Genomic DNA, 26,156 nt, shown 5'->3' with positions numbered 1-26,156 from the left:
TTATGTTATATTTTGTTGATGAGTCATAATAACATAAATTGTTTTAAAGTTGTTTAGGACAAGAAAAGTATTTATAAAATTGGACCTGCCTAACTAAGAAAAATTAGAAAAGAGTAGATTAGAGCTAAAAATTAAAAAGGTAACGTTTCCTAGCCCACAGTTAAGATAATTGGACATTTTTACCCAAGCATTCACTGAATCAGACATCTATTTGTGTCCCCAGTAGCTAGAGCCATTATTTAATTGAATTTGAATTCAATGACCATTAATAAACTTGTTCCAACAATATAAATGTGTCTCCAATTAAAATAAATTTTATTTCTCATACTAGTTTTTATAACAGAATGTTGGTGTATGGCTATTAGATAAAATTTGATTGAATGAATGTAAATGCATTAATGATTTGGATATTATATTATATTGTTGGAACAAGTTTATTAAGGGTCATTGAATAATACTGCTAATGGGATGGGTGGATTAAACAGCATGGCAACCTGTGAAACAAGTGAAGCTCATGTCCCCACCTCACTGCTGAGTGTCCTCTGATAACCAGCACTTGTTATTTAGATTGCCACGACATTTTATCTAATAACAGATCTGATCATAACTATCAGATAGCTTCAAGGACGGTCATTCAGTCAAGAACTGTCTTCTCCAAGCCTTCCTTTTCTTCTGACAGGTCTTTCTCCAGTTTCTTTACTTTCTGGTTCCGGTAAACTGCAGGAGCAGCAGGCACCTGAGCTGTATCCCAAAGGAGCCAGACTCAGTAGTTCTGGGACCAGTTATGCAGGCAGTGACTTTACAGGGACTGAATGGGAATTGCTCTCTATTTCTCCGTTGACTTAGAAACCAGTTCATGATTAGAATGACTCACACCCTCTTCAGAAAATGAGATAGACAATGAGATACATAGACCTGGGAGCATCAGCCATATCCAAGAAAACTAGAGAAACCTGGATATTACCTAAGGTATAGTGTTCTTTCTTTCTTTCAGACACAGCAGAACAAACCTCCATTAGGCAGGGCTGAGATTTTTGATGCATACAAACTTCTTCTTTTACTTCTTTTATATTTAAAAGTATAACCTCAAGGCAAATAATGTCGTCAAAGGTACTGTCATAAAAATCTGTTTTTGCCCAATTTCTTTTGATTTTATTCAACTGGGGTTACCTAGTCTTGAAAATATCATCCTTTTGATGATATCCTCAGTCTAATACTCCACAGTATTTCCAGGTGAATTTAGTTCAATTTTTATTTGAATTAGAGGTAACTTTGATGCAATGGCAGTTACTACTATTTTAACAGCCCCGGGCAATGTAAATTATTTTTAAAATGCCCAGTTTTATTGGTCAGTTTAATAAGGGTTGCATTTTTAAGTTTTATTTCATTCAATTCATACACATTATTTGGTGTGCTCTCTGTAAGTTTCATGATAGGCGAGGAACATTAAATAGTTAACATAAAAGTAAACATTTCATTTTCATTGTATCACATCCAGGGTAAAAAAATGGTAGTTCCTAAACCATATTTCGCTTCCAAAGTGATTTCATTTAGTTTCTAAGTATTCTCTTGGATACATCAAATATTTTAATATGTGCATTATAAATATTAATTTATAGTTTCATTCAGATAAGGAAAACATATTCATGTGCTGTAAAAGCTATATTGTTCACGTTTTAATATTGCATTTTGCATGCAGCTTGTTTCTAAAATATTTTGTTTACAATTTGCAAGTTATGTCTAAACATATATAATTCATAAAGAGATCAGTGTAGTATTGTTATTACATTGAAGATGATGGAGAGCTCAATTTGATATAACTTTGGACCAATCATTCTTCTAGGATAAAAATCAAACTTTTAAGGAATAGTTCTAATCCCTAATACAATGCTTGGAAAACGGATCAATCCACATCTTTTCAGTTTTCCTTTATCTATTTGCTTACACACTCATATTAATTTAACCAATTATTATTGAAATTATATCCACCACCACCAGGAAAAAATCTGAAAAAAATTCTTCCTATTCACATCTAACATAAATTTGCTTTCCACAAAGGCCAAAAGGGAAAAAAGACAACCAATGTCACAACGGGTCAAGAATAGGTTGACTTGCCAGTAAAGGTGTAACTAAGCACTTGTTTCCTTCCTCCCACCAATTCTTCCATTAGAAAAAAATATTAATATAAGAATAGGTTCATATAACTAATGGAGTTCTAATATTTATGGGAAGGATGGAAGGATAAACTATAAGATCTTATTATTGTTCTAAAGAACACTGAACTATGACTACCCAAAAAACTATGGAGGTTCTTTTTCCCTATCCAATTATTGAGTCATCTTCCCCCCCATCTCCCAACATTTCAGAATGATCATTTTCATTACCCTTTCAGCTCAGGCATAATAATCTATGAATCTGCCAAATGTGTAGTCATGAAACATAGTTCAAGTTATTTTTGTGATATATTGTCCTACCTCAAGCCATCTTCAGGGTTTCTCTATTTTTAGGAAACTTTCCAAGATGGTAGCTAACTTATTAAAAACTAGCCATCACAACATAATATAAAACACAACACACACAAAATATAATAGTATGAGCAGTAATAGCAACACTTCTTATCAAATTATGTCATTCCACTAGAATAAGCCTTCTGGCATTAGATCCTAATTTTAAAATATAACAACATTGAAAGTCTACTATGAAAGTCTAGGTAAACAATTAAGTATCTGCTTCTACAATAGTTGCAACATAAAGAGGCAACCAACTTAAAATATGCACAATAATTTATGGAGCTAACTATATTATATAAACTACTAGAAGAGCAATCCAAAGATAATAGGAATGAAAAACCTGAGGCAGCATTACACCTAGACACACTGATATCTTACCTTTTATGACATACATATTTTCCTCTCTAGAAAAAAAAATTATATTCACGGAAAGAACAGTTAATTAAATTGTTTTGTAGAAAAATAAATGATTAAATGTTATGGTTATCTTTAAAATGTTTTAAAATTAAAATGCTTTCTTAGTAAAACAGTTTTTGTTCCATAATTGCAGGCAATTTTAAATTAACATAGTACATAAAGAAAATATTAGAGACTAAATAAAGTCTACTTCAACATTTAGAAATTTATTGACTGAAATGTAGTTCCCGGCCAAAATTACAACGCATATTTAATTTGATGCTGTGCAGAATTCTGGATTCTATAAAAATCTATGTTCTCTAAAATAACATATGTCACATCAAAACATCTATCCAAAGAGTAGAAAGGATGAAACTATTTATAAATTAAATAATTGTTCAAGTTTCCTGAAGGTCTTTCTTGAGATAGATGCGAATGGGCAGGATCTAGGAGAAACAGTCAAGTTTATTGTTGATCTCAAATGAAGGCTGTTTGCTAAACTAAATAACAATAACTATCATAATAATTGCAAACATCTCCAAAAGGTTCTCTTCAAACTTGGTCAATAGACTTCAATGGCAAATGTAATGCAGTGTAAGTAATATATATTGGAATAACAAATATCAGATAACAGTTTCATAAGTTCATTACTGAGATCTGAGCTGGCAGGGACATCTCTATGAAAATCTCAAGCCAGTGTGCAGTCACTGTGACAACAGTCTTAACACCTTACTCCTATCCCTAACACTCCACATTCTTGACCACATCGTATCTGACTCAAAGAGTGTCAAAGCCTGATATGCATAATAATCTTTGAGCTGGCCTGATAATAAACTTTTTCCCCAGAAGGTTCAGGGTTTATTTTTAATAGTCAATATAACTTTTTTTATCTATATTAAAATAGATATTGGTATTGGCATGCTGTTGGTATTCATGGCTTACAACAGAAGTCTTCATAGGGGATGACAAAAGAGTCAAATTAATGCTAGCAAGGTCATGGTGTCACAATGCAAATCTCATCCCTTTTTATCTGCGTTGTATTGTCACACCTATGCCCAGAAGAAGCAGAGTGTGCGGCATGAAAGCATTTCATTATTCTTTGAAAAGCATGAGAGACACCAAAGCTCCACAAAATCTTCCAGTTCTTGAAACTGTCATTTGAATTCCATGATGCAACTTTCCTACTACAGATCATGAGCAGAAATTTGCAAGCATTTTTGCCAGAAATTCGCAATATCTGCTTGCTAAACTGAAGAAATCAAATTGGAATATTATAAGCTCCCTTTCAAATATCTCTCAGGTTTTACTTTTAAGCAGCCATCAGCCTTTTACAAGGCTGAAATTATATTCAAATACATTATAAATCTCAGAGAATGTGCGCCTGTAAATGCACCAAACTGCTTTCCATCTAACGGTTTAAAAAGTACTTTCTCCCTGTTTATGAAGAGTTTATTCTGCACTAATGAAACTATTAGGCATTTAAATATTATTAGGTTTTAATATTTTTATTTTTATTATATATGTATAAATTAGCCAAATTTTCAGACATAACCTGATAATATAATTCATCATATCTATAGTCCTGAAACCTGGAAACTGTCGCTAACAGTTGCAGTAACTAGATTAATAAATTGCATTGGGAAACTGTGTTCCCTGGAGTGGTTATCGTCTTCTCCTTTTGGGTTACTAAGTCACGGCTGCCAGCATGTACAGTATATTCAAACATGAACTCGCCTCAAGGAGCAGGTGCCAAAAATGATAAACAGTATAGATCAACAAGGCATAATATGACTAATTAGTGTAGCCTGGCTTCAGAAGATACAATGCTTCCTGTGTTGAATTAAAGGTGCCAGCAGTATTTGAGGAATTTCTAACCAATTAATCTCTTTCCATTGTTCCATACAAGATTATTGCCCAAGATATAAGTGGTATGGAAAGAGACTTATCTTAAAGGCTTATTGGAATGGATCCTACTCACAGAGGCTTTCTCATCATGTAATTTCCCTTGTGGCACCTACCCAGGGTCCAAGATGAACAGTGAGATCGGCTTCATTAGGCAGGGATGCTGTGGTATTAAAAGTAGGCCAAGACACATGGCCCAAGTGGTTTGTATCTGACCTAATCAGAATTTTCACCTGGCTGAAATATATTTCACAAAGTAAAATAGAAACCTGAAAATTCTAGGATGGCATCAATTGGAAGGCTTGTTTAAGATAGAAATTGGGATGTTGTTTCTATTTCACTTTGTGAAATATATTTAAGTACATTTCTGCAAGTATACTTTTTTATTTATAATCATGTCTAATGTAAAGAAATTAAAAAACTAATTTCCTTGATTTAATGCATTTTTATACATTATGTTCATGAATATAAGTATTTTGTTCAAATCTTCCCCTGAGGTACTGTTTGCAAATTAGTAAACTGAATTGCAAAATTTGAAAAAGAATGAAGTTTTTTAAAGAAATCTACATTTGGGTTCACATATTGGTTCAAAAATACAAACTTAACTCATTCAGTGAAGTAAAATCTCTCTCCTCTAGTGAAATGTTCTTCACTTGTTGCTTCTACAGAATTAATTACACCACAGCTTAATTTTATAAACTCGCACATACCTCCATGAATTAATTGGGCCTAAGGCAATAAATCAACACACTACTTACATGTACTAGTTACTTTTTAATTGTTATATTCCAATGATACTCAAACTTCATAATCACTCAGCTTCCTACTGCAGCCTTGCAAAGAAAAATCAGGAGCGATGCCTGCAATAAACATTGATGGCACTCTCTTTTTGTCCAGGAAACCTAATCAGATTAAAAAGATGAGGGGCTTTTCCCCACTTGCTGGCTAATCCCTGGTAAAACTCCTAATTTCAACTGTTGATTGATGGCCTTAATCAACGTCATGTGGGCACTCAGCAAGGTTTCATTTGTCAGGTTGGAATGCCAGTTTTTATTTCAGGCACATGTGATACCCCAAACAAGTTGGGATCTGCTGTTGTTTAATTTCCACACTGCAGGAAGTATTGATTAATGCCAGGCTCAAAAAATGACATTCCTCTCCCCCCACTTTAAGTTTTAAAGTGTCTAATAGAAATGTGTGAGTGTATCAAATTCCAGTGGTCTGTAACTTCTCTGGCTTCCCATGTTTCAGTCATGAGGGATGTCTTCCCATGGGCTTTTTTAGTACCACTTCTCAGAATACTCACAAAGAATACACACAAAGGCAGAAATTGTTGAAGATATTTCCTTGAATTCCCTGGAAGAATTGTTCATCAATTTATCTGCCCACCAATTTGGTGGACAGTTTTGATACATCATGTTTCCTCATCTTTAGAAACAATAACATAAAAGGTAAAGTCTTCCTTCATCCTGATGACTACACTTTTTGTTTTTGCTTCCCAGTCTAGTTTACAGTTCTGAGATTTCCTGGTGCAACCTATGCAAGCACTAACCATGTCAGATCTTGCTTAGCTTTTTGGAAGCAGCTAAGAGTAGTAGCTGCTCCAATCTATCCACTAATTGTTTTATTTCTAGGAAGAATGATAATAATCAGAGGTCATTTTTCTGGGTGATGCTGTTTCACTTAGTTCTATTACAATACCTTGTGATCTGGCACTGTAGCTCCTGTAAAAGCTCCAGGAGTGTAGCCAAAGAAATTTCTTTGACCTCATGGTGAACTTAAGGTTATGAAAAGAGGAAATGTTAACATTCTTTAAACTAACATCCATTAATAGTCTGGAATCCTGCACCCCTGACCTCACTCCCCCAACTCTTGTTCTCTGTTTGAAATGCAAATTGACTTCACACATTACTATCCTGGGAAAAACGATTTGCACAATTCACGGAGGTCACTCATTAGCAGGGAACTGTGTGTGCCTTGCAAGATTAGCACTGTTTGGGTTTGTTTTGCAGACTCTGCAAATGGATGTAAACAAGTTGAATATCACATTGCTCCGGATTTTCCGCCAAGGAGTGGCTGCTGCTTTAGGACTCTTGCCTCAGCAAGTGCATATCAACCGATTGATTGTAAGTGGCTTAGTTTCATGCTTACTATTGCATAGTTTCACCTCCTGGAAATAAAACCAACAAACCTGAACAAATAAATAATTCTATATATACCTGCTAGCTACAAAAATAACAATATGGACAAGAAGGTTTTCTGGGATATCTCATCCATGTGTAGTATCAGCACAAATCCACCGCAATATGATAGCCTTTTCGTTGAAGGTTATGATGGTCTATAATCTACCACACTGATTCAGTGCAGTTCAATGGATAGACAACTTTTCAGTCTAAGGGTGAGAGACTGACTGGTGCAAAGTTATCCACTTAGTTTCTCTTCTGGTTCTCCCCACTTCTAGTGTACCTTCATAACCAGTACACCATATTAATGACAGCTAGCTAGCTAGCTAGCTAGCTAGCTAGCTAGCTAGCTAGACAGACAGACAGACAGACAGACAGACAGACAGACAGACAGACAGACAGACATGGAGATAGGGTTATATATTATACATATACATATGCCAACTATGTTAATTTTATTTGTATGTGCTTGCCATTGCAAGACAAATTTCATTCATGCGCCAAATGCTACAAATCACAGCAGGCCTTCTAGAATAAGCTTTATTGTGACTGCTATTGGCTACCTATAATCTGAGTAGAAAAAGCAGCCACCCAGCATTATATGAAGCTAGATGATTGCTCTACCGAATTTAGTAAGATCTAATGTGATGGTCAGTCCTTTCTACTGGCATGCTTTCTTCCTTGCCTGAAGAGGCCATGAGTTGAGTCCAATACCAGAAGTGGACATTTTTTTTCTTTCGACTGGGAAATAACAACTGAAGTAAAAGTAACTGATAATAATGTCAAAAACAGATGGCTTTTTCTTCTGACATATCACTTTTTAATTTTTTCTAGCAACCCCTTTGTTTCTCTTTCTGATACCCCTTTCTTTTCCTCACCTGTCTGCCAAAAAAAGAGCCAGATCACTCTTACTTGCCAATTAAGGGGTATTGCAATTAGGCTGAGATGATAAATTGTCCATCCATGTTCTATCTATCCCTTCCCAAACGCTTTCTGCAACAATGATATTGTCACTAATTAACAAACCCTGAAGTATAGCATAAATAGGAAGGAAATTCATATATTTGAAATTCAGTTTCGGATATTCAAAATATCAACAGGTCCAATTTGAACTTCTAGATAGCTAATTCTAATTAATCTCAAGAATTTGGACTGGAAAGGAAAATGGAAAATCATCCATTTCTATTATTTGTTTGACACTTGCAAGAACAGTAACTCATACAGTTAACTCATATGTTTATTCCTACAAAGTTTTTTTGAGCTATTTTTCTCTTATTTTATGTATTATTGCTAGGGCAAGAGGAACTGTGTTGAACTCTTCATATCTCCAGTCAGTAGTAAAGGAGTTTCTGATACTATTCCATCCAAAGAAGTGCTACGATCTCTTAATATCAATGTTCTACGCCAAGGATTAATCCAGTTTGGAATTACAGAGATATCCCCAGAGGTAAACTAACATTATTATAAAGTGCTAATATGTTACTCATAGGTACTCCTTTAAGACCTGTTACTATTTTGCAAACTCAGATGATAATCGGTAAATAAATAAATACTTTTCTAGTGTTTTCTAGATGATAAATTGCTACCATAAATTCATTATGTATCCAAGGGAACCAAGGTGCTAACTAAAACAGTACATTAAAGGTTGTTACCCTTTAAATAGGACTAACAGACAGCATATTGGAGCTTTGTTTTCATTCCATAGTTAGAAATCAACCAACTGAGGGTCATCTGGTATTGGCCAGGATCCTCAGGGCTGAGTTCTTTCCTCAAAAGGTTCAAGAAAGCACATATGGGATTTTTCTTTATTTTGTATAGTAAGCTACAATTAAGTCAAACTGAGAGAAAGTGACTGACTCAAAGTCATAGGATCATCATGTCAAGGGAAGACTTTCCTTCAGCATAAACTTTTAATGATTGTAACCCTTATAATGTTATAAGTAACATTAGGCCGCTTGTTACTACTCTTTGCCTCTTCACTTGAAAGTAAAACAGTCCACTATTGCTTCATAATGTTGTTCTACTTTAGTTTGATATTACATAGTATGTGTTTGTGTGTATGGAAAAAGAAGTGTAATTTTAAAATGACACCAAAACTTTATAGTCCCAGCAGCAAGCATCATGGAATTCAACAGGCTTTAATTTTAAATTAGTATATATAGGACTGCAGTATGATTCAGGAAAGCATAAACTATGTTCATTCATATGAGAAATTAATATCAATTTATGTAGATTCTGATGGTTTTTTTTTTAAAGGAGCCTGGTCAGTCCTTTCAGCTAAACAAATTCTATCCTGTTTTAAGTGATATGCAGGTTAAGAGTTATTGATTTTAATAAATGCAATGAATTCTTTATTTCATGGATAAAACAGATAAATATAAAACAATTTATCTATTTTTTTTCTTTCTTTCCTTGTCCCATTATTTCATCTCTTTTCCTCACCTCAAGTCATTTTCAATTCCTAGTGACCACATAGATCTTCCAATTTTGCCACAGTAACTAAATCAATTGAGTCAATCCAACTGCAGTCCACCCTCTTATTTTTCCTTCCACTTTTCCCAGCATAACAGCCTTATCCAGAGAGCTGGATCTTTGCATAATGTATAGAAACCAGGCTAATTTTAGCCTGGTCATTTGTGCCTTAAATTAGAATTTTGGGTTTATTTATTCAATAATACATTTGTTCATTTGGTTAGCTGTCCGTTATATTTTTAGGACTTTTCTCCAACACCAAAGTTCAAAAGCTGTTGACCTTCCTATTTTTCTTCTTCAAAGTCCCATTTTCACTTCCATACAGTGTCACAGGGAATTAGATATGTTACAAAATATAACGATGGCATATCTATCTGGTAGGATCATCTTATATTCACTGATGCAATAATAATAATAATAATAATAATAATAATAATAATAATAATAATAATAATAAAAAATGTATTGAAGCATTGAAGCACTTTATATTATTGAAGAAAGATAAAGCTTTATATTAGCTTGACAATGATTCTCAAATGCAGGTCCAGAACCATATAATTACTTTTTTTTTCTTTTTATGTTTTTATAAGTCAAAGAAAAATGTTTTGCAAGGCAAGCATGAGTCGGATAAACTCTGGAGTAAAGAAGGATTTTATGCTGTCATAATCTTTCTCAGCATCTTTGTTGTTATTGTGACATGTCTGATGGTAAGTCTGTTAGCTTCCATTGTCACTGTTTTCACCTTTCTGAAAAGCAAAACAAGTTTTACTGGTGCTGAAATTATTTGTTAAAAACAGTCCAATATTTTAGCCACAAACAAAATTAATGCAAAATGAGGCATAAAGGGAATCTTAATCATGCATAGACCAAGTAATGCTTTCATTCAGATGACTTCAAGGGGGCACTTCCCCCATTTTTTAAAAAGGGTGAGTTCATTTATTGGCCTTCAGCCAAACACATGCTTATAATTGGCATTGTAAATACATGGTGCCTTTAAAAAAAAATAGTAATTGGAGGGAGGCGGAGTAAAGCATGGACTGAATCCAGATTTTCTATTCCCCTATTGAACAACAAATTGATTTTTGGTGAACCACAGCAGCTGGATTGGAAGAGGGGGGGAATCATACACAGAATCCATTTTCACACCCAGTTATAAATTTAGCTAAGCATGCCCCAATAAGCTTGTTTGGTCTTTAGTTGGATAATTTTTAAACACACAAAGTGCTACAATGTTTGTTTAGGCATTTGCTGCTAATTGCAATATGAAAAAAGAGAAGACATGTATGATGAAATCACAACACAAAACTTACTCTTTGGCACTTGCTTTCCTATGTCACATTCAAGTGCATAAATTCATAAGTTTTATATCAGAAATGTAATGATGCATTTTTTTATCAATAATCCCACCTCCCATGGTGTCCTTCTTGGGGCAACTATGTATGCTTTCAGGAAAACAAATAGTGTGAAAGTTATTGTAAATATGTATCGAATAATGATGCCTTATGACTAGTGCAATTTCCTGTTGTTTATGTGCTGAATGATAAAATGGCTTCTAACAGTTATGCTCTGCCAGGTAAACATTAATACATCAAGCCAAATAATTAGATGTTCATTTACACAATTTTTATTATATTCCACATGGTTTGATTTTTGTTTTTGTCAGCCGTAATATTCCAGGCTTTTCATTTTATGTTTCCATCTGTTTTTCTGGACTTAAGTAGTGATGGATGTCCCTTTTTAATTTTCAAACATTATTTGAGTGTCCACCTGTGAATGACTTTTTTTTTTCATTTGAACCAGCAGCTTCTTTCTTTTCTATTTCTTTAATGGTTAATGCATTGCTTTCTGTTCATTCATGCTTAGTTGTGGCATGTTGGCTTTCCTTTATATGATAATTTCCTGTCCCATAAGTGGGGTGTAGATTATTACCACCACTGGTTGCTATTTTGTGCCTATTCAATCATTATTATATTCCTATTTATTGTTATTAACATAATTTGACAATTCAGACAATTAGAAGTAAAAAATTACTCTGTTTATAAAGGGCAACCCAAAAAGTGAATTAGGTTGTAACTGTCACATTCTCTCATCCAAAGACAATCCATGGTCAATTGGGAGCTTGAATCTGGGTTCTTCCTCATCCTGGCCTAATTTCTTAACTATTATACTCCCCTGGGTAAATAGTTTTTTTTTCTTTCATCCTTTTATTTAAAGAAGCACATTGTGTTTACTTTGCCAATAATTAATAAATGATACCAATAATTGATCTTATTGGTTAAGGTTTTTTTAAATTATTACTATAGGCAAGGACCTCTACTTATTGATTTCCTTTTATAGCCAGGGCTCTCTTTTCTTTTAATTTCACTTCAACATTTATTATTTCCTTTGCCAATACTATATTTTGAGAAAGGAATTGATACAATTAGTCTAACATTGGTCTATTTTCAATAGTTGCTTATTCAATTATTTCCCAGTATAATTTTGTTATCCCCCTGACAAAACCCAATAAATCCTGTTGTGAAATATTATGCTAGAAACCCAAGTTGCAGATAATACATTCCAAACTATCTAATGAAAGATTTAAGGAATCCATTCAATAATCTGTAGAAAAATGTTTTTTGTTATTGCTGATGCTCTTCATCCCTATTGCTTATTTATCGTATTAGTATCTAATCTTCTATTCAGTTCATTAATAATCCAATATGTGGTTTTTTTCAGAATTTAAGATAAAAACAGCTATTTTCTCTGTTATGAATAGGTTTTATACCGAGTGAAAGAGAAAATACAATTTTCTGTGAGACAGGATAAGAACAAAAAACAGGAAATACACCTTTCTTCCATCCCTCTGCAAAGAACTCCATCTGAATATAAGACAGCAAACAGAATGGTCCAACCTGAACAGACCCATAAAGTACTAAATGTTGTAGTAGATCCCCATGGACAATGTACTACTGAAATCAAGCCTCCGCTTTCTGCCAATCCATCACCTTTCAAAATGAAACCGGTGGGGCTACAAGAAAGGTAGGATGAAAGTCCAGTGGACGTAGTTTATTATTCTCTCTCTGTAAGGCAGGAAAGCAACTTGACATACCTGTGGGTCTGCAGATGCCATCCTTTTTCCTGATAAATCTCTGTGCCCGTGTAACTTTTATTATTTTTTGGATTACTTTCAGGAAAAACAAAGAATATGGATTTGGCATGTTGCTAAATCAAAGCATCAACCTTAAGTGTCATTTTATTTCTAAGAATGCCTCCAATTTCTGTAGGTGATTTTAGAAAATAAAAATGGTACTGGCTACTATATTTTTCGGAGTATAAAATGCACCTTCCCCCCCAAAAAAAGAGGGTGAAAATCTGGGTGCATCTTATACTCCGAATGTAGCCCCACCCAGCCTCGCAAATGGAGATTTCAGAGGCTGAAAGAATCTTCTGAAAGAAGCTTCAGAAAAAAAGCCTCTGAAAGGCTTTTATCTAAAATAATATGGCAAGCAACAAAAGAAGAATCAGTAAAGGTTCTAACCAAACCATGCTAACAAATCTGGAGAATGACACAATAACCAACAGATCGGAAGAGGTTAAACTACATACCAATAACCAAAGAAAGGAGATTGAACAGAGTACAGATAGTCCTTCAGAAAAAAAGCCTCTGAAAGAAGCTTCAGAAAAAAAGTTTTTTTCTGAAATGGAGTTTCAGAGGCAGAAAAAAAAGCAGGGCACAGAGCTCACAACCAACCAACCTGAAAATTCACCTCTGAAAACAGCTGATTGGGGGTATTCCAGAAGGCCAAACCACCCACCAATCAGCTTTTTTCTTATTTTCCTCCCCAAAAACTAAGGTGCGTCTTATACTCCGGTGCGTCTTATACTACAAAAAATACGGTATATTCTCATTTTTTAAATTTTATTTCCAAGTTTGCTTTTCAATGCAGAGAAGGCCAAGGCAAATTAGAGATGGTAAGGATAGTTTCAGAAAGCTAGTCACTCCGACCACATGATTCTAGTAAAGAGACATTTGCCCACAAAGGTGTTGAATATTCAAACCCCATATGCTTCCTAGGTGACAAAAGCTTTAAAAAAAAGTTGCCTGTATTATAAATATTCATTTGGTAAGCATTTCTTAAAGAATGGTTGAAATAGTATTATTGCATTAAAATATTCATACTACCTTAAATGAGTAGTAATACATAAGTAGTGTAAATAGTATATTCTGTATAAGGGTTTGTGTGTTGTGGGAATTGTTTCCATTGTTTCCCTAAAAGGCCCTTGCCTAAATATAAAAGGCAAGATCAGAAAACATTCACATCTAAATCAGTGAATATTGTACAGTCTATTTTTCAATAATGCTTAGCTTGGAGAGTTCAAATATATCCCCTTAAAATTTATACTGTAGCAATGCAAAGTAAGGCAGCGATCATAGCTTCCCCTGAATCAGCTTGTAACAGAAATATTTTGCTCCCTATGACTCACATTTAATGTTATTTCTTGATGAGCAGTGACATCTAGAGGAGAGAAAATATTGTCAACACATTTCCTATTTCATTTATGATCTATAACAGTGATGGCTAACCTTTTTGCCGTTGTGTGCAAAAGCAGGGAGAGCGTAGGGGAGTCGTGCGTGTGCATGCCCACACCCATAATGCAATGCACTCCATCCCCTAGAAAGCCTCTGGAGCCTGGGGAGAGCGAAAAACGGGCCTTCCCCACCCCCACCCCCGGAGGCCCTCCGAAGGCCAGAAACAGACTGTTTCCCAACTTCCAGTGGGCCTGGAAGGCCCAAAAATCAACTGGCCGGCACGTACATGCACACTGCAGCTGAACTAGGGCAATGCTCGCATACCCACCGATATGGCTCTGCGTGCCACCTGTGGCACCCGTGTCATAGGTTTGCCATCACGGATCTATAAGAGTGGTCCCAGCTTCTGCCAACCTAGCAGTTCGAAAGCAAGTAAAAAATGCAAGTAGAAAAATAGGGACCACCTTTGGTGGGAAGGTAACAGTGTTCCGTGTGCCTTTGGCGTTTAGTCATGCTGGCCACATGACCATGGAGACATCTTCGGACAGCACTGGCTCTTCAGCTTTGAAACGGAGATGAGCACTGACCCCTAGAGTCGGGAACAACTAGCACATATGTGCAAGGGGAACCTTACCTTTACCTTTAAGAATGGAAGATGCAGTTAATTTTCCTTTAAGTTCCCAGACAGAAATGTGCAGATGTTACATTATGTCATTCCTTCACATATAAGGCTTTACATGATTTCTTTAAAATGGGAGGGGGGGGTCTCCATTTTTTTCACGATGTATATCCTCTATGGTGTTTTCAGGTACATTGACCACCAGGAAACAAGAAGCAAGTCTCTCTGAGCTATGATGCGGATTTATAAAGAAGAGTTTAAAGTGATAGTATGCCTCCTAGTGTCAATTTAGCATTCTGTTTAGGAAAAATCATTGTTTGTGTTCATCTGGGAAGATATGTTTGTACATTTTTTATTGGTAGGCATTCATTTCTTCCCACAGATCAAAATCAGCTTTTCTAGCCTTGTTCTCTTTTAGATATGTTGGGGTGACAGTCTCCAGAATTCCCAATTAACATCTCAAAATATTTGGAGAGCACTAGATGGCAGAAGGATGGTCTACAAATGTTCTCTGCTAGTTCAATAGCCTATCTATTTATCTTTCAATATTGCAGGCTGTGTAAAAGTATTAGCATAGTATTTTCATAAACCAACTTATGGACAAGATCAATTAGGAAGGTCACTTTCCACCATATTTTTGCAATAACAGAAATTGACTGTCTTATTATGAAGACAATAGTTAAATGTCTTTCACTTTCCAAAGTACAAGAATGGATAAGAATGAAAGATAGAAAGTGGGAAGTATAGTTGTGTTTGTCACACATTATATTTATGGAGAGCCTGTAGTGATCCAGATTCAAAGGCAAAAAGATGGTTAGGAGTATGTACGACTGAGTCCATTTCACCTGCTATTAACTCTTGAAACCAAATGGTCTTTTTTGGGGGTCTATACAAAAAGGCCTCCCATTGTCTTTAAAAGCTGTGAGGTACATGCAAGCTTCCAAGAGGCAAAGGATATCCATAGATTCCCATGATAGAAACATTTATTTTGTGTCAAGTATAGTATGTTTCTTTAGTATGTTTTCTTCACTTCTGTCTGCTTGCAAATTCAAACTTTGCTCCTGGTTTTCTTATATTCCAACAAAAGACCTACTTCAGACACATAGCCTCCTAACACATCAGAAAAAAAGAGGAAATAAAAGCAGTACAAAAATAAATCAGAAAAGAGGAGGTACATTTTCATAAAGTAGCTGATTTCTCTAAATTTAAAATTAATAGCTGAAAGACCAGTTAATGTGCATACCTCTTGCTCATTCTGCTGTTAAGATACTGATGATGGGCATCTTCAAAATCCCTGTTTCTCCTTAATTTTTAGTTGGATTTGACAGGAAAGACTTTAAATAGAAAAACCCTGCAAAAGAAGATTTTTTTTTTTATTAGAGATGTTAAAGTAGCAAATGGTGCTGATGAAGTAGAAAACATAACCAGATTTGTTCCTACATAGAGAGATAATTATTGGTTAAGGATGTATTCAGTTATCATTGTCCACTGAGAAAATATCAACCGAACATCTCCATTTCTCTCATTTATAAGCTGCTTCCTATCTGGACTTCACAGCTATGTACCATTGGAACTCATCAAAATACAACAGCTATAAATCAATTTCTGGGTATAGGATCCCAGCAGTGTTGGACACCAGATGGGAGTTTTTTATAAATAAAACAATTCGGCAATTATTAGGATGACTTTAGGCATAAACAAACACCCAAACAAACAAATAAGAATATACCATTTTCATGAAAGATAAATTATGGAGAGCAAAACAATTAATTTATTAAAACATTAACAACCCTGATCTTGTTGTAACTGAAATGACAAAAGGACCATGCTGTTACTATGAGTGGAAGGATGACAAGCATGTACTTATATTTCATTCTGAAGTATTACCATTAAAGGATGCTGTTTATCATATTTCAACTCTCTCAAATTCCTTTGGCTCCATCCCTGTCAGGATTTTTCAGCCACAAACTGACCTGGAAACAAACAACTAAGGTCTATATGGGCCCAGAATTTTTAAATTTATCAAGAAAAGGTTCAAGCTACAGAACAAGAATTCTGACCGGAGCTTTCCACCTGAGCAATGTTTACAGCACGCTGGTGACAATCTTCCCATTCAATCTGACAATTCATTCTCATGAACCTTCCTATAAAGGTGTCAAGTTTTAGAATGTGAAAACCAGTTCAGTCTAAAGTTACAGTATCTATAGAAAGGAGTTTGCTATGCCTGGAAAAGAGGTTCCATTTTGCTGCTTAAAAGAAGAAAAAAAATGCAGGGAAATTTAACTGCAGCCAGTTTAACAGCCTTTAGGCCTTAGAGGCACATTCCAATTGGTTAACTAATTAAATTTAATCTTTTTATGTGCTTGCCAGTTCTGAGATCACACTATATAGTATTTATATCAATCATATTAACTTTTTCTAGCACAAATAGAAGAAAATTTTAAAAATATTTCTATGAGAAAGATCCTTGATATGTATTGGCTTTAGAGTATCTCCAGAATTCCTTTTTTTAATCAAGTGCAGCAGGATTGCTGGCGTATGTCTCACCACTATATATAATACAATAATTATTAAACATTTCCTGCTTTTCCATCTAGTATTCTGTTAAAAGCAATTGCTTGACATTAAGCATTGTGTTGCTTTTTGCAAACTAAATAATGAAACCGAGCCAGTGTTTGTGGATGATAGCTTAGGCCTGAAACCCTAATACATGTACAGGAAAGGTTTTGGAATTTCCTGACTGAAATATACAGCTTTGCATGGATTTGGAGGATAAATTTACTCTATTGTGTTGAGATGAATATGCTTTCTTGTGCTTAATATAACTCTTAGCTATTGCTTTCAGGGAAATGCCAATAACAACTGTTTTAAGCACAGGGTTGCGATGATCCCAAAAACGGATTTTTGGGTTTTTTTTATGAGAACAGTATTTCAAAGCGTTTGTAGTAATTGTGATTGGAGCTCCTCTTTCCCCCAAATATTATACAAAGTTATTTAGACTAAGTTATGCTTAGGTTTATCATTATCTGTATCCAGAATAGCCAGCATTTTAGTTTATTCATAGATAAGATGTTAAATTGCATTTTGCATAAATCCAAAATGATGGTTGCAGGGAGTTTACACAAAACAGAAAGCCTATAACTGAGGTTAATGTATTTGCACTGGGGTGGGTAGCATATGCTCGTGAACCAGACTGCTTAGGCTAGCATATCTTGCAAAGACAACCACTGCAAGTGTTTCATTAAATCCAGGCATGCAGAGACAATGTCACCATGTTGTCCCTTTTAACTACCCACTTTACCCCAAGGCAATGAAAAGTTTAATGCTCACAGCATGCAGATGTAGGATTTTTCAAACAAGGGAGAAAGATCCTTTATTATAGTTGCAACCTGTATTTCTGTTAGAAAGGAAATACCAGTGATACAGTACCATTAATAATTTTCTATCTCTCCAACATCTTATTACTTGTTATTATCACGTATGGCAGTTTTTGCAAATATTTCTATCTTAACAAAAAGCATTAAAAGCAGACATGTAATTAAATTAATTTTAAAGGATTAACCCACTTATGTAACCCAGCAAAGAACTAAACACAATGTTCCTGCTGGCTGTGCTCATGGTACCCATTAGTTTTCCTGCCCTCCCTGTCTTTTTTAAAATATTATTTTAAAATTATTTCAACGAACAAAAATGGGAAGTTGGCGTGCTGCAAAGAAAAGTACCAGCCTCTACCATCAACTTTATCTCCAAGAATGTTCCTGGTCTGCAGTTGTTGTGACTGGTTTTAGATTATATACAGGAAATGGCTGTACCAATCGATTTCATTCCCAAGATGACAGGAAATCTTTGCCCATTTGTTGATTGTGCATATTTTTGCTGCACCACCCACTGCACTTTATTTTTCCCTCTTGGCTGAACTTAAAACAAATTAATCAGTGGCCAGCATCTGGCAGACAATTTTGCTAACTTTAAGTAATGTCACAGTGATCTGTTAAAAGGTTTGTTATATTGTAAACAGATGAAGAAAGGATAGCTGTCTGAACATTACACTTTTCTAAGTTTTTTCAGCTTTTCATTCCTATACAATTAGTTTGAACTATGTAACTATAATGGCGGAACCTTGTGTGGTGAAAACCAACAGTTCCTGAGCTATTGATGTAAAATTTTTTCACCTGCACAAAGCCACAAAGCAAACCTGCCATTTATTACTTCAGAAGGGGAAAAAAATCTGGATTCTAAAGACTTGAAAGTATATAAAAGTCTTTGAAATCTGACCTACATTGTGTACACAATGTGTGCACAAACAGCACAATGGGTATGCAAGTGCTGTCAGTTTGAGATCCTACCAGGCTGATCAAGGTATGCAGAGGCTCAAAATGAAGGACAAATAAACAATTATGTTATTTTACTCTTTTATTCTGAGATATAATATCTGGTTATTTTTAAATAATAAAAATCTAAACAAAATCTCTCCCCACCCCCCCACTTAAAATGCAGGGATTTTTTTATCTTCCTCAGCACAAAGTTTTGACCACAACTTATGACCACAACTATTGTTGTTGACCATAAAATTTCTGTTGTTAAATGAGTTTTGCCCAGTGGTGAAATCTAAAATTTGTTACTACCGGTTCTGTGGGCGTGGCTTGGTGTGTGGGGGGTGGGCATGGCCAATTTTTTTTTATTTTTAAAACCATTTTTTACATGTAAAACCATGTAAAAAATGCTTTCAAAAGGATCTGACGATCCCAGCTGAGTTGCCTGATCGTCAGAGGGTTTTTAAAAAACCCTCTGCTGATCAGGCAACTCAGCTGGGATCGTCAGAGCTTGGATTGTCAGAGCTTGGATCGTCAGAGGCATTTAAAAGAAAAAAAGCTTCTGATGATCACGTGGCTCAGCTGGGCATGGGGGCGGGGGCAGGGATTTTTGCTACCAATTCTCCGAACTGCCTGCCGCCATCGCTACCTACTCACCCGAGCCGGTCCGAACCGGGAGCATTTCACCACTGGTTTTGCCCCATTTTACAACCTTTCTTGATGCAGCTGTTAAGTAAATCAATGTAGTTGATAAGTCAGTAACCCGATTTTTAAGTGAATCTGGCTTCCCGATTGACTTTTCTTGTCAGAAAGTTGCAAAAGGGAATTATAAGATCCTGGGATACTACAATCGTCATAAATATGAACCAGTTGCTAAGCATCTGAATTTTAATCACATGACCATGAGGATGCTGCAAAGGTCATAAGTGTGAAAACTAGTCATAATTCACTTTTTTCAATGCCATTGTAACTTTGAACGGTCACTAAACTAATTGTTGTAAGTTGAGGACTACCTGTATTCTCCTTTCTTCCCCTATCATCCTCCCAATATTGATAAAATACTGCTTTTCTTTTTCTTCTCTATCCTGGCTAAGCAGAAAAAACTTTCTTCCATACCATTTTTGTTTGCTCTCTTCTTCCTTCCCTCCTTCCTTCCTTCCTTCCTTCCTTCTTTCCTTCCTTCCTTCCTTTTTTCTTCCTTTCTTCATTCCTTTTTTTCTTCCTTCCTTCCCTTCCCAAGAAAGCTGGTTTGCTTATTGTCTTTTCCACTTTTTCTTTCCTTTCTTCCCTTAAGCAGCCTCAGATCACTATTAAATGACTTGGAAGAACACATGTAGCCCACCAGCCCTCTTCTCTAGACTTCCCATCAAGAGCACCAAGCCAATCTCAGGCTCGAAATTGGCCAGTACTAGATTATAACAGTTTATATCGATCTTCAGCAGTCTTCTAATATGTGCAGATTACAATCTTAGAAATTTCATCAAGTATGGTTCTTATGTTGTCAGTACACTATTAAGCTGTTGATTTCTTCAGTGCAATGGGGTTTTTTTGGCTTCCCACAGAAAAGTATTTATCATGCTTTTTACACCAAATCCATCCAATTTATAAAGGATACTGGCCACTCATGACAGATGGGCTGCATAATTATTTTGCCATGTTCTCTGTCAGACTGCAGAGCAACTGTTTTGCAGTTATGTTTTACAAATAAGAGTGATCAATATTTTTTTGGTTCAGGCATAACTGTCTCTTGTAGAGAATATTTATTATATATTGTGCTATATGTAAACAAATGTGCCTCTACTTTGTTGCTTGCGGTGAATCTAATAATTGAAAACCAAATTCTTTTGGATATAATTAAATGCATAGAGGCAGCTGAAGTATAGTTAGTGAGACTTGCGTATAGAAATAGGAAGCATCTGGGAGTTGGTAGGTATGGCTGGAATTACCAATTAGTGTTTTTCGAGACAAGAATCAATTGACAGAAACTAATCAAGGAGAGAAGTAATCTAGAACTAACGGTGAGAACAATCAACCAGTGAAATGACTTGCCTTCAGAAGTTGTAGATGTCCCATTACTGGGGCTTTCAGGAAGAGACTGGGCAGCCATTTCTCTAAAATGGTGTAGACTCTCCTGCTTGAGCAGGTGGTTGGACTAGATAACCTCCAAGATCCCTTCCAATCCTGTTATTCTATTATTATTGCTATTGTTGTTGTTGTTATTGATTTAATCTTCAATTTGATTCACAGTCTGGGACTGGTAAAAACTTAACAGTTCAAATCCTAACCAAGAACCTAAGAGCTGTTAAGGTGGTGGTGGTTGTTGTGTTATTATTCCCATTTATATTTCTGTGCAGGCTTCTTATATAACTGTAAAAACTATGTGATTGCTCTCACTTTTCCTTCCTTGTCTCTTTCATCATGACTTTGTTTTAGTAATTATAAGATTGTTCAAAGCATTTAGAGCTCAAGATTTTTCCAGTCTATATTAAACCTAGATAAAAAATTATTTGAGACTTTTGACAATAAAAGGAAATAATCATTAGCTTCCCTCAATGAAATGACAATCAATCATATTAGATGATTAATTGGAAATACTACTTTACACAGGAGTAGTTGGCCAGTAGCCACAACACTAAGTATTTTTGATTCAGTGACTCAATTAAGCATTTAATAACAGATGATAACCTCAATAATCATTTTAATACATCTTTGGATTAATCTGTTAATAGTATTCAGAAATAAACTATGAAAATCAGTCTTGGTTTTCTAATGAATTGGTAAAATTTTGTACACTGGAAAGTGAAAATGTGCCCATGTGCACCTTAGTAGGACCCTTTGCAAGACTATTGTAAAAATTCTGTTTCTGCTGATCTGAGGATCAATTCCTGTATTTTTTTTGTTTCTGCTCTAAAATTAATAGGGGAGGAGTTGCCCCCAACAACATCAATTTGGAGAAAGGCTACATGTCATTTTTTTCAACTGATGTTTCCAGCTCTTGAGAATCAAATCAGCTTTGATGTACATAGCCTATCCTGTCCCAAAGGTGCTTTTTCAGGAAGCAACTGATGAGAATGATGAGGATGAGAAATCTTGGATGAGAAGCGAAACGTCTTCAAAGAAAAAACAAGAAAGTCCAGTTGCCTCTTGAAAAAGCACCTTTGAGACAACCATGACCTGGATGACTGAGAATCTCTGAGGACTTATAGCCTATCCTGATTTCTATTTCATGATCTTACCAGACCCTAACTAAGCATTCTGCACCTAGGTGCCTTGTGAATGTTTCTATCCCTTCATCTGAAAATCTGGTTTGCCTGATAAATCTCCATTTGATGGTGGAGTTAATTGAGAGCTACAGACAGGAGTTATCTGTCTTTCAGTCAATAGTCCATTCCTAACTTTTTGGATAAATAGGAGTCAATTGACAGAATTTTAGAAAGGCTGATTAAAAGAGGGAGAACTGAAATGTTTTTTCTTTCAGCTCTTTTCCTGCACAGGATGTGGAACAATTCCTGTCCCAACCAGATACCAATTGCTTAAAATTTAGTCTAGAAGTACTTTCAAAAACCATTTCCTTCATTCCTTTGTGGCATAATGTAGTCTGACTAATGCTTGGAAGTGATTTTGAATCTGAATCTAGATACTGAAAATGCTGCTTAGTTTATAGTTATTTTTTTAAATCATTTAAATAGTGTCTTTAGGTTACCAACAATTCAGTTTACTCTCCTATTTTGTTTGTGGGGGTGGGGGTGGGGGTATCCATCTAGGGAAGAAATGCTTTAGCTGATTTTATTTAACAAATAAAGCAAGGCAATTATACCTACTCAGCCAGATTATTAAAGAGGAAAATTATGTTTATCCAAATATAAGACCATAATATCAAATAAGAATCTGATAGAGCGCATTTTTATTAAGGAAGAAAGGAAGGGAGCCAGATACTCCAAAATAAGGAACAATGATACCCAATCCTAATTCATTCATTTATACACTTTTATTTCTACGCTTTGGATAGCTCTCTTAAACTGAAAATAAGACAAGTTATAGAAAGTGGTTGAAATAACTGTCCCCTGGTTACACACGGAGACAGCTTTCAAATATCTTTTCTATAAGCTTTACAGAAGTTTCCATAAGTCTTCTTCTTACTGATTACACAGCTAAAATGATGCTAAGTTCTCTTATTACTGATTGCCTGAATAGTCTGAAGGACATTATTTGAATACAATGTTCTCCTGTTGCATGTATGTAAATTTTCTCAACATTTTGGGATAATTCTTTGTGTATTTTCCTCCAACTAGTTATGGTAACATTGGCAAAGGATCTCACATTGCCAAAAAGTTTGCATTTTTGGATCTGCGGCTTTAGTGCCTTTTCAGATAGGTTTGTACCCACTGTGGTTGGCACAAGCAATTTTTAAAGTCTGTGTATAGAATATTTAATGTAGCTAAACTATAGTATGGGCATGTACTTCCATATTTTGTTCAAAAGGTATCTGAAGAGCCTACACACCATTGCTACATGCAAATCATTTTTTCCCCTATGTAATGCAAAGGCAAGTAGTTCTGCTGGTTAATTAATGACTTCCTTCCATATCTCTCCTGTTGACACTATACAACAAAGAACTCCAGTCATGGAATCTCATTTCAGGAATGTATATAGTGGAATGCATAAGCCTCTTTACCTTCAGTTAGAAAGAAAAAAGGCAGAGATAATGGATGAGGAAAGGAAGAAACTCAATCAGCTATGCATAATTCTTTGCCCCATCCAGAAAATGAATGAAATCAGGATGGGTACTGCAATACTGAACATGACATTCAGAGCCTGGTGTTAAAGAATGCAGAAACTACTGGTTAAAATAATCACCAAAAGTGATGAGGGAACTCGTTTTAAGGGAAAAGCAGGAAATGACTACTTCAGTGATTTATGGGCTTCATCAGATTGGTTGACATAAAGTGAAAAGGTGGAGCTTCCTGAAGAGATTTTCCAGTTGAATTTCATGACCTTCTCCATTCTCTAAAAATTGACATCCTCTAAAAAAGCCCAAATCTCTAGCATGGATTTGGCAGTTTGGAAACCAACACCATAAAACCTATTGTCGAAATATGTAAAATTAAGTAAGTAAAAGTAACTTAATATTGATTCAGATTACTTCATAAACATGGAATATGTCATATGGAAAGAGTATTTGGCTATTATGATGGGCTGTAAGTATAACCTTATTCACATTAAAACTTTTCCCAGTGAAAAGAGTATTGAAGGTTGATGGTCCTGAACAAGCGTGTTGAACTTGGAAAACTATTGAGCAATTATTAGTCAAGTATTCTTTATGATTATAACAGAAAGGAAATTTACAGGAAATGCATTATAAACCTAGAACTAGATAGCTGCTTCTTACCAAACAGAGTCCCAAAGCAAAAATTCTCTGTGTGTTTGTGTCTATGTCTGCATGCTTTGAAGACAGGCAGAAAGGAGCAGCTTCACAGTAGCAAACTCTTACATAAAAAGCAGGCAGTGATATAGACAAAGAGAGGGAAGGAGTAAATCCATAACTCTGTATCATCACTCTACTGTCTCCTTGTGTTCAGGAGGTACTAATGAGTCAGTGCCATTGGATTAGGAACTCCAAAAATGGATAGAAGATTGTTCAATTTTCTTTCCTTCGCCCTTTTTCTACTTCTATAAATGCACAATGATAATTTAATTATATTACAGACATTTATTTTTTTCGCTAAAATCTCTCTTTAATTCTATTCCCACTTATTTTAGAATATGAATTTCATGTAGAATGTTGCCTTTCAGCCATGACATACTATGCAAGTGAACCAGAGGTGGGTTTCAGCAGGTTCTGACCAGTTCTGGAGAACCGGTAGTGGAAATTTTGAGTAGTTCAGAGAACCGGTAGTAAAAATTCTGACTGGCCCTGCCCCCATCTATTCTCTGCCTCCCAAGTCCCAGCTGATCGGGATGAAATTGGGATTTTGCAGTAACCTTCCCCTGGAGTGGTGTGGGAATGGAGATTTTACAGTATCCTTCCCCTGCCATGCCCACCATGCCACGCCCATTAAGACATGCCACACTCACCAAGCCACACCCACAAAACCGGTAGTAAAATTTTTTGAAACCCACTACTGAAGTGAACCCATAATTAAGGCCAGATATTTGTGTTTATGGAACAGGGAAGGGGGGGTTGAATAAAAATAGGCATCAGGACTTTGAATAAATAGGTTAATCATAATTATGCAATCTAGTTAACAATGTTATAGTTATATTCTAATCTACGTATGCTTTCCAGATTTTCTGTACAGGCATCTCCATATACAAATCTGACAGGGAGGTTGCCAGACCACTGAAAATTTAGTCCTGCTGTTGTCCAAGAAACAGCGATAAATGTCAATTATCCATTAGAGTCAGCAAATAAATGAATGTATTCATTGGCTATACCTGAGCAACTGCTTGCTGCAATTTGCAGGACCAGATTATCTTTCAACACTTGCACTTTCCTTGAAGGATGGAAGCCTTAAAGATCTGGCTCCTTTAAGTCATATTTCTAATATTGTATACTGACAGGGTGTCACAATGTGTGTGTGTGAGGGGGGGGGGGTGTCTTGATTTCTTTTTCTAGGTCAGTGAGATTCAGTCTCAATACACCTTATAAAACATTATTGGGAGCTTTAATACATTAATGTAAGCCTTACTTCTTATATGAAAAAGCCTTTGGAAGCATTATTTGCTACAATTCTATTTTTATAATTAATTTGTACCAATAACAGTTAATTTTCTGTTCCTTTCCATAAATTTATTTAAATTTAAATTTCCATAAAATTATTTTACTGTGCTTTTGTCTGATGACTATATCTTTGGATCAATTCAGAGGAATCAATTTGCTTCTCAATGCCAATTTTCTTTATTAATCTCTTGAACTGGAAAAGCCATAAATTCAAAGATATAATTAGCTCTTGCCACATTTTTGCAGCAGAGGAAATAACCCCTTTGTCATGATTGCCTGATAAAACAATGTCAAAGCCAAAGAAAATATCAACATTTCAATTGTGCTTTGTTATAAAACAAAATGTATTTACTCTTTTTTTTTAAAGAAATCCACACACACTTTTATAGAAGTAAGATTGTGCATAGTGTAACGAAGAATTGGCTGGGTTTACTTCATGTTCTCTCCCTCCCTACTCCCCCATATTTGGTCCATTGTGAACATTGTGAACTGTTTTTAAATAACTGCCAAGAAATTGATACAGGAAT

General features: G+C 35.4%; 1 protein-coding gene across 1 annotated transcript in view; it reads left to right on the top strand.

Moving 5' to 3' along the window:
• PTPRR (protein tyrosine phosphatase receptor type R) overlaps nucleotides 1-26,156 on the top strand; it is a 99,066-nt gene that overhangs the window by 44,188 nt on the left and 28,722 nt on the right. The window contains exons 3-6 of the mRNA XM_070946734.1: nucleotides 6,821-6,934; nucleotides 8,286-8,438; nucleotides 10,054-10,170; nucleotides 12,222-12,484. Of these exons, the coding sequence (XP_070802835.1) occupies nucleotides 6,821-6,934; nucleotides 8,286-8,438; nucleotides 10,054-10,170; nucleotides 12,222-12,484 (647 nt within the window). The remainder of the gene's footprint in view (nucleotides 1-6,820; nucleotides 6,935-8,285; nucleotides 8,439-10,053; nucleotides 10,171-12,221; nucleotides 12,485-26,156) is intronic.

The sequence above is a fragment of the Pituophis catenifer genome, unplaced genomic scaffold (genome assembly GCF_029215685.1).
Source record: "Pituophis catenifer annectens isolate HBS135680 unplaced genomic scaffold, rPitCat1.0.hap2 SCAF_7, whole genome shotgun sequence".
Lineage (NCBI taxonomy): Eukaryota > Metazoa > Chordata > Lepidosauria > Squamata > Colubridae > Pituophis > Pituophis catenifer.
The sequence above is the reverse complement of the archived record's forward strand: the minus strand, read 5'-3'. Positions and strand labels throughout refer to the sequence as shown.